We start from the raw sequence: 13,982 nt of genomic DNA on the forward strand, positions 1-13,982 counted from the left end.
AGACATCTAAAAGAAAGACACTAAAAGAAAGACACTAAAAGAAAGACACTAAAAGAAAGAAATCTAAAAGAAAGACATCTAAAAGAAAGACACTAAAAGAAAGAAATCTAAAAGAAAGACACTAAAAGAAAGACACTAAAAGAAAGACACTAAAAGAAAGACACTAAAAGAAAGAAATCTAAAAGAAAGACATCTAAAAAAAAAACACTAAAAGAAAGACACTAAAAGAAAGACATCTAAAAGAAAGACACTAAAAGAAAGACACTAAAAGAAAGACATCTAAAAGAAAGACATCTAAAAGAAAGACACTAAAAGAAAGACATCTAAAAGAAAGACATCTAAAAGAAAGACACTAAAAGAAAGACATCTAAAAGAAAGACATCTAAAAGAAAGACACTAAAAGAAAGACACTAAAAGAAAGAAATCTAAAAGAAAGACACTAAAAGAAAGACATCTACAAGAAAGACATCTAAAAGAAAGACACTAAAAGAAAGACACTAAAAGAAAGACACTAAAAGAAAGACATCTAAAAGAAAGACATCTAAAAGAAAGACACTAAAAGAAAGAAATCTAAAAGAAAGACACTAAAAGAAAGACACTAAAAGAAAGACACTAAAAGAAAGACACTAAAAGAAAGACATCTAAAAGAAAGACATCTAAAAGAAAGACACTAAAAGAAAGACACTAAAAGAAAGACATCTAAAAGAAAGACACTAAAAGAAAGACACTAAAAGAAAGACATCTAAAAGAAAGACATCTAAAAGAAAGACACTAAAAGAAAGACATCTAAAAGAAAGACATCTAAAAGAAAGACACTAAAAGAAAGACATCTAAAAGAAAGACATCTAAAAGAAAGACACTAAAAGAAAGACACTAAAAGAAGACACTAAAAGAAAGACATCTAAAAGAAAGACATCTAAAACAAAGACACTAAAAGAAAGACACTAAAAGAAAGACACTAAAAGAAAGACACTAAACGAAAGACACTAAAAGAAAGACATCTAAAAGAAAGACACTAAAAGAAAGACACTAAAAGCAAGACACTAAAAGAAGACACTAAAAGAAAGACATCTAAAAGAAAGACGCTAAAAGATGGACACTAAAAGAAAGACACTAAAAGAAAGACACTAAAAGAAAGACACTAAAAGAAAGACATCTAAAAGACAGACATCTAAAAGAAAGACACTAAAAGAAAGACATCTAAAAGAAAGACACTAAAAGAAAGACACTAAAGGAAAGACACTAAAAGAAAGAAATCTAAAAGAAAGACATCTAAAAGAAAGACACTAAAAGAAAGAAATCTAAAAGAAAGACACTAAAAGAAAGACACTAAAAGAAAGACACTAAAAGAAAGACACTAAAAGAAAGACACTTAAAGAAAGACATCTAAAAGAAAGACACTAAAAGAAAGACACTAAAAGAAAGAAATCTAAAAGAAAGACATCTAAAAGAAAGACACTAAAAGAAAGACACTAAAAGAAAGAATTCTAAAAGAAAGACATCTAAAAGAAAGACACTAAAAGAAAGACACTAAAAGAAAGAAATCTAAAAGAAAGACACTAAAAGAAAGACACTAAAAGAAAGAAATCTAAAAGAAAGACATCTAAAAGAAAGACACTAAAAGAAACACACTAAAAGAAAGACACTAAAAGAAACACAGTAAAAGAAACACACTAAAAGAAACACACTAAGAGAAACACACTAAAAGAAACACACTAAAAGAAAGACACTAATAGAAAGACACTAAAAGCAAGACACTAAAAGAAGACACTAAAAGAAAGACATCTAAAAGAAAGACACTAAAAGAAGACACTAAAAGAAACACACTAAAAGAAAGACATCTAAAAGAAAGACACTAAAAGAAAGACATCTAAAAGAAAGACATCTAAAAGAAAGACACTAAAAGAAAGACATCTAAAAGAAAGACACTAAAAGAAAGACATCTAAAAGAAAGACATCTAAAAGAAAGACACTAAAAGAAAGACATCTAAAAGAAAGACATCTAAAAGAAAGACACTAAAAGAAAGACACTAAAAGAAAGAAATCTAAAAGAAAGACACTAAAAGAAAGACATCTAAAAGAAAGACATCTAAAAGAAAGACACTAAAAGAAAGACACTAAAAGAAAGACACTAAAAGAAAGAAATCTAAAAGAAAGACATCTAAAAGAAAGACACTAAAAGAAAGAAATATAAAAGAAAGACACTAAAAGAAAGACACTAAAAGAAAGACACTAAAAGAAAGACACTAAAAGAAAGACACTAAAAGAAAGAAATCTAAAAGAAAGACATCTAAAAGAAAGACACTAAAAGAAATACACAAAAAGAAAGACATCTAAAAGAAAGACACTAAAAGAAAGACACTAAAAGAAAGACATCTAAAAGAAAGACATCTAAAAGAAAGACACTAAAAGAAAGACATCTAAAAGAAAGACATCTAAAAGAAAGACACTAAAAGAAAGACATCTAAAAGAAAGACATCTAAAAGAAAGACACTAAAAGAAAGACACTAAAAGAAGACACTAAAAGAAAGACATCTAAAAGAAAGACATCTAAAACAAAGACACTAAAAGAAAGACACTAAAAGAAAGACACTAAAAGAAAGACACTAAACGAAAGACACTAAAAGAAAGACATCTAAAAGAAAGACACTAAAAGAAAGACACTAAAAGCAAGACACTAAAAGAAGACACTAAAAGAAAGACATCTAAAAGAAAGACGCTAAAAGATGGACACTAAAAGAAAGACACTAAAAGAAAGACACTAAAAGAAAGACACTAAAAGAAAGACATCTAAAAGACAGACATCTAAAAGAAAGACACTAAAAGAAAGACATCTAAAAGAAAGACACTAAAAGAAAGACACTAAAAGAAAGACACTAAAAGAAAGAAATCTAAAAGAAAGACATCTAAAAGAAAGACACTAAAAGAAAGAAATCTAAAAGAAAGACACTAAAAGAAAGACACTAAAAGAAAGACACTAAAAGAAAGACACTAAAAGAAAGACACTAAAAGAAAGACATCTAAAAGAAAGACACTAAAAGAAAGACACTAAAAGAAAGAAATCTAAAAGAAAGACATCTAAAAGAAAGACACTAAAAGAAAGACACTAAAAGAAAGAAATCTAAAAGAAAGACATCTAAAAGAAAGACACTAAAAGAAAGACACTAAAAGAAAGAAATCTAAAAGAAAGACACTAAAAGAAAGACACTAAAAGAAAGAAATCTAAAAGAAAGACATCTAAAAGAAAGACACTAAAAGAAACACACTAAAAGAAAGACACTAAAAGAAACACACTAAAAGAAACACACTAAAAGAAACACACTAAAAGAAAGACACTAAAAGAAACACACTAAAAGAAAGACATCTAAAAGAAAGACACTAAAAGAAAGACACTAAAAGAAAGACACTAAAAGAAAGACATCTAAAAGAAAGACACTAAAAGAAAGACACTAAAAGAAAGAAATCTAAAAGAAAGACATCTAAAAGAAAGACACTAAAAGAAAGACACTAAAAGAAAGAAATCTAAAAGAAAGACATCTAAAAGAAAGACACTAAAAGAAACACACTAAAAGAAAGACACTAAAAGAAACACACTAAAAGAAACACACTAAAAGAAACACACTAAAAGAAAGACACTAGAAGAAGACACTAAAAGAAACACACTAAAAGAAACACACTAAAAGAAAGACACTAAAAGAAGACACTAAAAGAAAGACATCTAAAATGATGTTTGGCTGTGATTGAGTGAATAAAAGGTGAAGTGTGTGAGTGAGTAAGTGAGTGTATAGGTGAAAATTAAGTACAATTTAAGTTTAATTTTTTTCCCGTCTGATACTAATACATTTATTCTTTAGCTAGTGTTTTCTCGCTGACTTTGTGACCTAAACTAATCGCTTTAATTCACCTAGAGCTCGGCCTCTCTCTCTTTCTTTCTCTCTCTCTCTCTCTCTTCACTCACAATAATTCCAGCATCCAACGCGCATCCAAATTACGCATGGACCGCGTAGCAACACCCCCCCCCCTCCATCAACACTACCTCCCGCCCACACTCAGTCCCCCGCCAAGTTAAGGTGCCCTAATACTCGCGCCGTGTCCTGGGTCTGTTTGGACACAAGTCAACATAGAGGGAGACCTGGCTCACAACAAACTACCGAGGCCAAAAGAAAAAAAAAAGTGGAAAAGAGGGCAGAGCCACAAAGGGGGAGGGGAAGTGAGTCTGGGCAACAGAGCTGGCCAGTAAGAAACCTGCACAACCTCCAACCACCCCATCTCAACCCATCAATTTATTTTTATCCTCCATAGTATTGAGGTTAGTTCTCCAAAGTCTTTTTATTTAAATTTAGCAAACCAAAAATAAAAGGCATTTTATTATTGAATATGTTACCTTTTTAAACCAATGTAAAATCAAATGGACACAGTACGATAGTCTAATTTTAAAGGAACCACTATGATGTACTATTCATACATTACATACATAAAATATTTAAACCATTTTAAACTACCTAAACTTACTCAGTCTTTCTAAAAACTAAACATAGTTAGCCATTTTTTTTTATTTTTACATAGCCAAACCAATTGAAGCCTAACAATATAAAAATTTGAACACATGATAAAGTGTAGCCTATTTAAGCCTATGTATACATATTTATACTTGTTACATTAAGGCCCTAAAGTTCCAAACTTACTTACCTACTACATTACCATCAAAAGCCGTCAAAGACTTGGGTGTCTGAAGTGCATGTAATGCAAGTTTTTTTCTTTGGCCAGCGGTCAAAGTGAAAATAGTGAGGCCGGCACAAAAGTTTAAATAAAGCCTATTAGTTCATTAAAAGATCTTTATTAAATACATTTTAAAAGGCCTGGCTGCCTGGTCGTGCGGTTTGCGTGCTGGACTGTCGTTCGGATTTATCGATGGTCGAGGGTTCAAATCCTGCCCGCTTCCATCCCACGTCGTCCTGCGGGAGGTTTGGACTAGGAAGTAAACTATCTTCAACTCTGAAGGAACATCCGAAACATGTAAAACATTTTACAACAAAACATTTAAAAAAACAAATTAGATGTACATATCCTAGAGCGACCTAATATTCCCAGTTAGTATGACTATGCCTGGACAGATAACGCATTTCATTGAGACGAGGGAAGTGAAAAGTCTGTACGTTTGATTCAGACAGAAATATGTATGTTATTATTAATGTTTTGTCTTCCTTGATCTGTTTGGTACACCTTAGTGGTTCTCATTCTTTTTTATGAAGTGATTTTTGTTTTCGTGGCTGTATTAAGTAGTTGGAATTGAGGCAAAACAACAACACATAAACATTATATATATATATGATTATAGTGTAAACTAAACTAGCTGGTCTGTTCTGCCTTTCATTCCCTGACAAACAATGTACACATTTTGTCTAATAAAGTGAATGTCCGAATGTGAATATATAGTATAAAACTTTAGTGGTTTTGAACAAAATAATATAATATATAAATGCTAAAAATTGCCAAAAATAAAATAAAACCCCAGTAAACTTAAAAAGCCCAGTGCGAACTGTTTTCGTCCCCCCCCCCCCCCCCCACTGTATTCAGCTCAGGTTTTTCAACACGTCTCCAGTAAGTCCAGGCGAATTAAATCCTTAGTTCTGCCAGAGGCCATCGGGAGGGATTTACTTTTGCCTTGAAGTGTGGGCGGAGCGTGATCCCTTGACAGGCGGGCCACGCACGTCTATCACTGACTCGGGAGCCAGGCGATCAATACCCGGCTCCCTAACGGTACACCAATCCGGAGCCCGATTTCAGGGGAGGCGCATATCGCACGCGGACGTTGAAGTCTGGCTTGCGGCTCGTCTCACTAACTGGCACATGATTAGACTCAGCAGAAGAGGAGGACAAAAAACAACAACAACCCAAAAAAAAAAGAATTTTCGGGAGAGTTCTTTTTTTTTTCTCTCTCTCTCTGACTTGTGAGTGTATTACGTAAGAGAGAGACAGACGAACGCCAGGAACACAGCCCTTCGGCTTAAGCCAAACTATTTACACTGCACACTAAATGGCAAATGATTCAATATTAAAACATCTCAAACGTGCTGGGAGCCTGCTCACAGCTGGGGGCTACGTCAAGTCTTTCTGATCTGAATGACATCCCGGACTGTGAGCTCACTAGCAAGCCCTACATGTGTTGGATAGTCTAAAGGACTTATTTTCACTTTCTCTGGGACAAGTGTTTTATGTGATAAGTGTATCTCTGGCCTTCACACGTTCAAGAATGTAGGTCTTCTAACTAGGTCTTCTAAGACGCAATGATAGTTTATCAGATCTGAAAATTGTGTTTTATACAAGTAGATCTATATATATCGTACTAATATTTTCGAATTTTTTAGAGTCAGAATAAGAATTAGGTCTGAGTTAAATTCTTGTTAAAAAAAAAAAAAGACTTTTACTCCAGAAAAACTAAAAATTTATAATAAAACACTAATTTCAATTTACATCAATCCGATTAGGCTAACAATAAATAAAATTTAACCAGTCTATAAAATATATATATAGATTTAACTATAAACATTTCTGTAAACACGCTAAAACTGAAGATTTTTTTTTATCAATCCATTTGTTGTTTTTTTAAGAAATACATACAATAAACTTCGCAAAGTACATAAAATACAGAGACATCTGTCATCAGGCCGGGAGACACACAGAAACCTAATAATAGTTGACACATTCATTTTGATGAGTTTTTTTCTAGACGACCTCTTGTAGTTTATATTGATATATATTTTAGTTTATTTCTATTATTATTTTTGCTTCAAAGTGTTTTTAAAGTTTGAAAGTTCACAGTCGCTGCTAAATCTGGACACAAAGTGTTCATCGGATATCCAATGTGTTGTTACCGGGCCGCATCTGTTGGACCAATGAAACTATCCAAATTTCAATAAATTACAGAAGTTAAGAACACAAGATCAAAACATTTTATTCTTCACAAATTCTCTTGGATTAAGATGTCTCTCGCCCAGTTTCCGGCTTTCCCACCGGCTCCGAACCTGAACAGGACATCACCCCCCGCAGGTGCCCCGTCTCAGGTAAGATTTGTGCGACCTACACACGCACTTCAACATTTGTCTTAATACATCTCCTCCGTTTCTATATAAACTCTGCTCGGCCGTCAGGTCCATACATCAAGCCTTTATCTGTAACCATCCAGCTCAAACCTGGTCTAACGGCTTTACCTTGAACTTTGGTCTACTCATCTTCATAAAGTAATCGTTCATTATGAATCTCTAAGTTCTTCTCTAAGGTCTTCTCTAAGGTCTGCTCTAAGGTCTTCTCTAAGGTCTACTCTAAGGTCTTCTCTAAGGTCTGCTCTAAGGTCTTCTCTAAGGTCTTCTTTAAGGTCTGCTCTAAGGTTTTCTAACATTTCTTTTCATGAGTTACAAGTGTAAACATTAACAGACATTTAAGCCGTTAAGACAAAAACAGCAAACAAAAGTTTATATTAATTAATAGCTAGTAGATATTTCTAATTGAAGAGAGTATTCTAATAAAATTGAACGTATTGTTCTATGTGACATACTGCTCAATGAATTTAGTGGACATATGCATAGAATGATGCAATACGTTTACTCTTGTAATAGTCACATAATAGTTTGTATATTTAATTTGCTTTACTAACATATTCAAAGTACAGTAGACCTAATTTGTTACGCAAAATTTACTTTTAAATTTTAATAATTGGTTGTTTTTTTTTACCGAGCTTGCAAATAGCATAACAAAATGAGACTGTACAATGTGTTGTCTGTAATGTTCAGTACTGAATAAACACAAAATAGTGGGAAAAAAAAGAATTGCATGTCATTAAGGTCACAGCCTTAGCAAATAAAAGATAAATTATTAATTAAGCGTTTAATAGTAATACACCGAAATCCGAATGAATGACTTAATTAAAATCGCTTATAAACACAAACCTTGAATAGTACAGGTCAACATTCATGCGTAATAACCGACGCGTCTTTGTACACCTTAATGGGGTCTACAATAAATCCCATTTCGACCCCATCTTCAAAGTTTCAGAAAACAAACATTATCTCATGCTTACCATGGTAATAAATAACAATAGTAATAATAATAATGATAACCTCTTGAAATAATATTGACACACACAAACACACACAAAGACTTTGGTCTGTCTAGAATAAGAATCTAAATTAGTTTTAATTCATCAAAATATGTATAAATTCAGGGAAACAATTCTCTATTGAAACAAAACAGTTCAGCTAGCAGAAGAGAGAACTTTAGGAGATGACATAGGAGTGAGCCTAGTGAGACCTACCAATGAGCTCAGTAGGACCTAATATGGAGTGTATTAACATTTAATTGTCAATCTATCAAAACCTAGTAGTCTCTTAACACGCAATAGTGAGTCTATTTAAACCTAATAGTGAGTCCATTGGTTCCTCTACAGCGGTCAACAGCCTTGATGTAGACCATATTTTGTTGACTAATACAAAAGTTCTAAAATGTAAAACATTTTTTTTTCGTGATCACTTAATTAAATGGCAACGTTAAGTCTGCGGGATTTAAACCAAACCTTTCACATAGGTACGTTACAAGCCTACCCCTACCAACTGGTCAGTATACATAGAAGTAGTTGAATCAAATAAAACCTAACCTTTGGTCTCGAAATGTATTTAAATTAAGAACTTCACCATCACCTATTCCTTACTCTGTTGAACCTTTGGGGCACCACATAAGATCTATCTTCAGTATTTCTCATTCTAACAAAAGAAAAGAACATATATATTGCAAACTGGCTCTCAGTGTACAGTCAGTATACGGTCTAGAGTACAGTCAGTATACAGTCAGTGTACAGTGAGTATACGGTCTAGAGTACAGTCAGTATACAGTCAGTGTACAGTCAGTATACGGTCTAGAGTACAGTCAGTATACAGTCAGTGTACAGTCAGTATACGGTCTAGAGTACAGTCAGTATACAGTCAGTGTACAGTGAGTATACGGTCTAGAGTACAGTCAGTATACAGTCAGTGTACAGTGAGTATACGGTCTAGAGTACAGTCAGTGTACAGTCAGTGTACAGTCAGTATACGGTCTAGAGTACAGTCAGTGTACAGTCAGTGTACAGTCAGTATACGGTCTAGAGTACAGTCAGTGTACAGTCAGTGTACAGTGAGTATACGGTCTAGAGTACAGTCAAACCATTTGGCCATTTATAAGAGCAGGCACGCAATGGAACTTTCTAAGGAGTGTGCTATTTGGAAGATTTGAACTGCATTGGCTCATTTGTTAGAGCAGGGCTGCACAAAGCTGTTTGCAAGAGCTGGGAAGCCGTTTAGGAAAAGAGACTCGTTGATTAGTGCACTTGAGTCGTCCTTCTCTTGCGTCACAATCTGACAAGCTCCAAGAGTCAAGGTTTTGTTTCAGTACTAAATGACTTCAGAAAGTCCCCCTCTCTTTATATCAACTTAGCAATAAAAGTACTTTAAAAAAAACAAAGCTTGCATTAAATTTAATTGTATCAATTAGTCTGGTATTAGTATATACTCTTGACTTTGACATAATAAAGCTGTGCGATTTAGAATATTTTTACCATTTATTTTTGTTTAGCTTTCAGCTTTCTCAATGCGCTATGATCCTATCACTTGTCTGGACCAGTTGTGGAAGGGGGAGGGTAGAGGGGGGGGGGTATCTTGGTGAATTTTTACATGATCGTTTTTTGAAATACATAAAAAATGTTCACTCAGACTCGAGTCCTCATGGGGACTGAATTCTACTTATACCACCACATCTATCAAGTACGATTACTTTCTCTTGTTCAAGATACCAAACAAAATAATTAATAGTAAGTAAGTAAAGTAAAGTTCCCCTTTCAGACCTTGTGGTCTATAGGGAAGATGATGTAAAGGTCAACTGTTTCTGTGGCCTACGGTTAACAAGGGTGTCATGTGGCCAGCACAACGACCAAATAATTAAGAACTACTAGTTAATTAACGAATTGGTTAATGGTTATATATACAATTTTCAATTGATCCTTGTGTTGTCAAGTAAAAGAAACAAGTTTGACAAATTTAAACTTTATTCGAGATTAATTTTTTTCTCCCAAACAGAGTGAGTTGATAAAAGCTTTGTAAAAGGTATGCCCGCATTAAAGAGTGCAAATATAATAAAATGATTACAAGCCAAGGCTATGCACTTTCATCCGCTAAACCAAGTACACAACAACAATGATTTTTGTGCAGATGTTGGGTGTGGTGCCCCGGTGTAGTTACAAAGCTATCCCCTTTCTTTAGTAAGATGGAAAACAATATCAATACAGCTCTAAGCTCTTTGAATAAATGATTGAATAAAAAAGTATTGCCAGATATTTCCTAATAGAGAATTATAATAATATTAGTGATCAGCTTTCATATCAACACTTAATAACGAACTTATTACATAAAAATACCATAAATAATTATTTACATAGTCCACTTTTAAATCTCAAATAAAGGGGTCTAGAAGATATACACTAATGTCATTCCCATGCAAGTCCGATGTCATTAGAATGTTCTTATTACCCCCATACAACGAGTGTACATTTTATTTAGACACTTTTTACAGTCTTTTCATTTTCACTAATTGCTAATGATTTACATATCTTTTTATTAATTACCTGGCGAGAACCAAATACGTCAAGCAGAGCATATTTTAAATATCTGCATTTACCTGCTTGAAATTGAGTGCCCAAAATGTGATCTCCCTTGTTTTAAAAATAGAATGGAACTTGCCGCTCTGAAATTTTGTTTTGTTCCATCTCCATAAAATTAATTCGTTATTCATCAGTGCTTTATGGTTTCATCATTATATCTTTTACATATCTGAGAGAGGCATTAACGGATAACCAACCTGACATGATTTAAATAAAGATAACTAATGGACTGGGACACGTCTGACCTGGGTCACCTACCTGCTAGACTCGAGGACATGGCGAGCCGCCTGGAATACTAAGTGGATTCATAACAGGACGAGCAATGAATAGACGAACGTATAGCCCCCCCCTCCTCCCCTCCCTTTTTTTTCCTCTGAGGGAATGACCTGTCATAGATGACCCCAAACAATGGGGACTCCAAGTGGTCTTGGACGTGTTGAGCCCTTGTCATGTGACATGTATGTGCCACAGTTACACGTGTAGCCTCGAAGGAAAACGTCACAGATTCTCTTTCTTCCTATGCTGGGGCAATATGTCCCATAAGCTGGGGCAATATGTCTAACTAAATGCTGCCACTTGCTGCTAATAGGCGTGAGTTGGAATACCCGAACTAAGAAGAGATAAGATCAACATTCACTTCTTTTTGTTGAACGATAATGATTTCATTTGCTTATTACAGTGGTGCCAATATAAGGGCCTAATAAGATAAGATAAGAAATGTCCTCTACATGTGTCACGGACCATAGCATTGTCCCACACATGTTTATTGTGCTCGCAATTGTTTTAATTTGTCACACAATAAAGAGCCTTCACCTTCACCTACCTTTTAGTCCCACCCCACAGGAGCGGTCAACCGTGTCTCTCCATTCCTCTCTGTCCTTTGCCTCGGATAGAGTTTCATTCAATGACAGGCCTGTCCATTCTTTGATGTCTTTCCATCGCTTCATATTTTGTCAGTGTCAATTTGTTTTCCCCAAAATAATGCACAAGTCTATATCCTAATAATTTCTCTCACACACTACACACTGTCACAGTTTGCACACCATCGCTAGTGTTAATAATTATGGTGAATTTAGCTCAGAAGTTCCAAACACTTGTCAGTCAGAGGGACATGTACAAACTTCTGACACCCGCGTTTTGGTGATGCATCACTGAAAAATAATAGTTGAGTCCAGTGGAACCTGACCTTTTCAGTTATGGACTGTGGGCCGAATAATATCCCGTAATAAACTAAATAATGCCCGCATATTGTCTTATGCGTATCTTTTTTGGATCAAAATAATTTGTTTAGATTTTGTTTCTGTGTGTGTGTTGTTTTTTTTTCAAATTCCACTTCCCTCTTCACATGAGTTCAAAACATAAAACCACGGCCTTGGCCATCTTGTATTAATTTAAAAAAAAACCGTAATGTAATCAGCTACAGCGAGGCCTTAATTACCTAATAATTACTTTTTAATATAAAAAACAACAACTGAACAATGGCTATAACTCTATTTGTGGCGTGATGATAAGAACAGAGCTAGCTCCCTTTAACACACAACTACAATTCAAACAGGCGCTTAAAGACTGAAGCAGATAGAAATGTTATAATCATCAATGATCCATACGGATCTCTGGGATGTGTATCAGAAGTTTTGTAAATCGATTGTTGTAATAGCAACACGCTATCCTCGTTATCTGTTGGCTACAAATGACTTTGAATGACTTTCCATTTCAACGTTTAGGTCACACAGTCAAATCGATTACTTACCAAGTGCATTTAAAAAAAAACAACATTAAAGACTAAAACAGCTTTGAACTGAAGAGTAGAAACTTGTTTGTTCAAAACACTTACATCAAACTAAAGTCGTACGATCAAATGAACTTATTTTATTTCTACCCTCGTTTTACGCTCGTTCATTCCCTAAACTGGCAACGCACTTTCATTGGGCAATGGATGAAGTCAAACAGTATTAAAACAAAAACAAGGTGACAAAAACAGTTTGCGTGGAAACACAAACTGAAAATCGACTCCCGAAGTGGTCCACCAGGCAGGTAAAAAAGCAGGTTTCAATATTATCAGAATGAAATTCTATCAAAGACAAATGACAGAAAATAATGGAGATAAAAAAAGGTTAACAGATCTTGTTTGGTGCCCCAGCGGTCCAGCAGACTAAAGGATAGGTGAAACTGAATGTGAAGTTAGATGTGAACCTGGCCTAACTGATGTCTTAGAATAAATATCTAATTGATCTAATTGTTTTGTAAAGGGCCAATTTCTTATTCCTCAAGAATAAAGCATTTCCGTAATAAAAAATAAAAAAAAACAACTATAAATTATATTTATGCTTATGTGATCTATGCGGTCTATGCGATAACATGAAACAACTACTTATTATTTGTTGTTTTAAATTTTGTCTGACTTATATGCATACTAAATAGATTTTTTCTCTTTAAAAAAATAATAAACATTTTTTTATGTGTAACTATAATACTTAGTATAACAGAACTTACATAACTTAACAATACAAATACAAAAAAAAATGTTTTTTGACAAAAAATCTAAAACCATTTGCGTAAATGTGTTAAACATAAAGTAGACTATTGTCGGTCCTAGTAAAGAGCCTCAAGTGTTTGTTACTATTAATAGTGAATTGTTGTAAAAGTGGTGTATTTTTATGAAAAACTGCTTCCATAAGTGATTTAAAATATAAGATTTTTCGCTTTCAGAAAAGAAAAAAATAGCCGTTGCATCAGAACTTTGAATGGTATAAAACAGTGATGCCCAACCTTATACAGCTTGCGGGCCATTTTAATTTCCGACACTCGTGTCGCGGGCCACATTAATGAAAAGATACAGAAAAATGAAATAGAGACCAAACCATTTTAAATAGTTTTATCACAATCCCATGGATGCAGTAGATCTACTTAAAGTCATAAGTCAATTATGTAACATTTATGTAACAAGGGTTTCATGCGTCTTATAAATGAACAAGTTTTCCTACTAAATTAAGGGCTTGTAAACATTGTAATACTACAAAGCAAATAATTTTCAGAAATGTGCAATGTTGATGCAGACAACACGGCGTAGAAATGCTATTGTCTGCATTGCTCGAAATTTCTCAAGCAGAGAAGTCTGATTTGTAAGTCAATCAGTTCCAGTTGGTGTCACTCATAAGGGCAATAGAAAACTTTTCGAAATCTGCTGCTCTGTCATTTAGTTTTAAATGGAGATTTTCACCAACATCGTCTACTCCACTCGTTTTGCAGTTGTCATGCCTCCAAGTAGCCTCCAATACAGCCGACTCATTTTCTTGAC

At 34.1% G+C, this 13,982-nt stretch overlaps 1 protein-coding gene across 1 annotated transcript in view; it reads left to right on the forward strand.

The window, feature by feature from the left end:
* Positions 1-5,845: 5,845 nt before the first annotated feature.
* The window catches only part of LOC106062571 (homeobox protein caupolican-like), a 53,705-nt gene continuing 45,568 nt past the window's right edge, over positions 5,846-13,982 (forward strand). Inside the window, exons 1-2 of the mRNA XM_056036447.1 lie at positions 5,846-6,255; positions 6,797-7,064. Of these exons, the coding sequence (XP_055892422.1) occupies positions 6,984-7,064 (81 nt within the window). The 5' untranslated portion in view covers positions 5,846-6,255; positions 6,797-6,983. The remainder of the gene's footprint in view (positions 6,256-6,796; positions 7,065-13,982) is intronic.

Source organism: Biomphalaria glabrata, chromosome 7 (assembly GCF_947242115.1).
Source record: "Biomphalaria glabrata chromosome 7, xgBioGlab47.1, whole genome shotgun sequence".
In the NCBI taxonomy this organism is placed as follows: domain Eukaryota; kingdom Metazoa; phylum Mollusca; class Gastropoda; family Planorbidae; genus Biomphalaria; species Biomphalaria glabrata.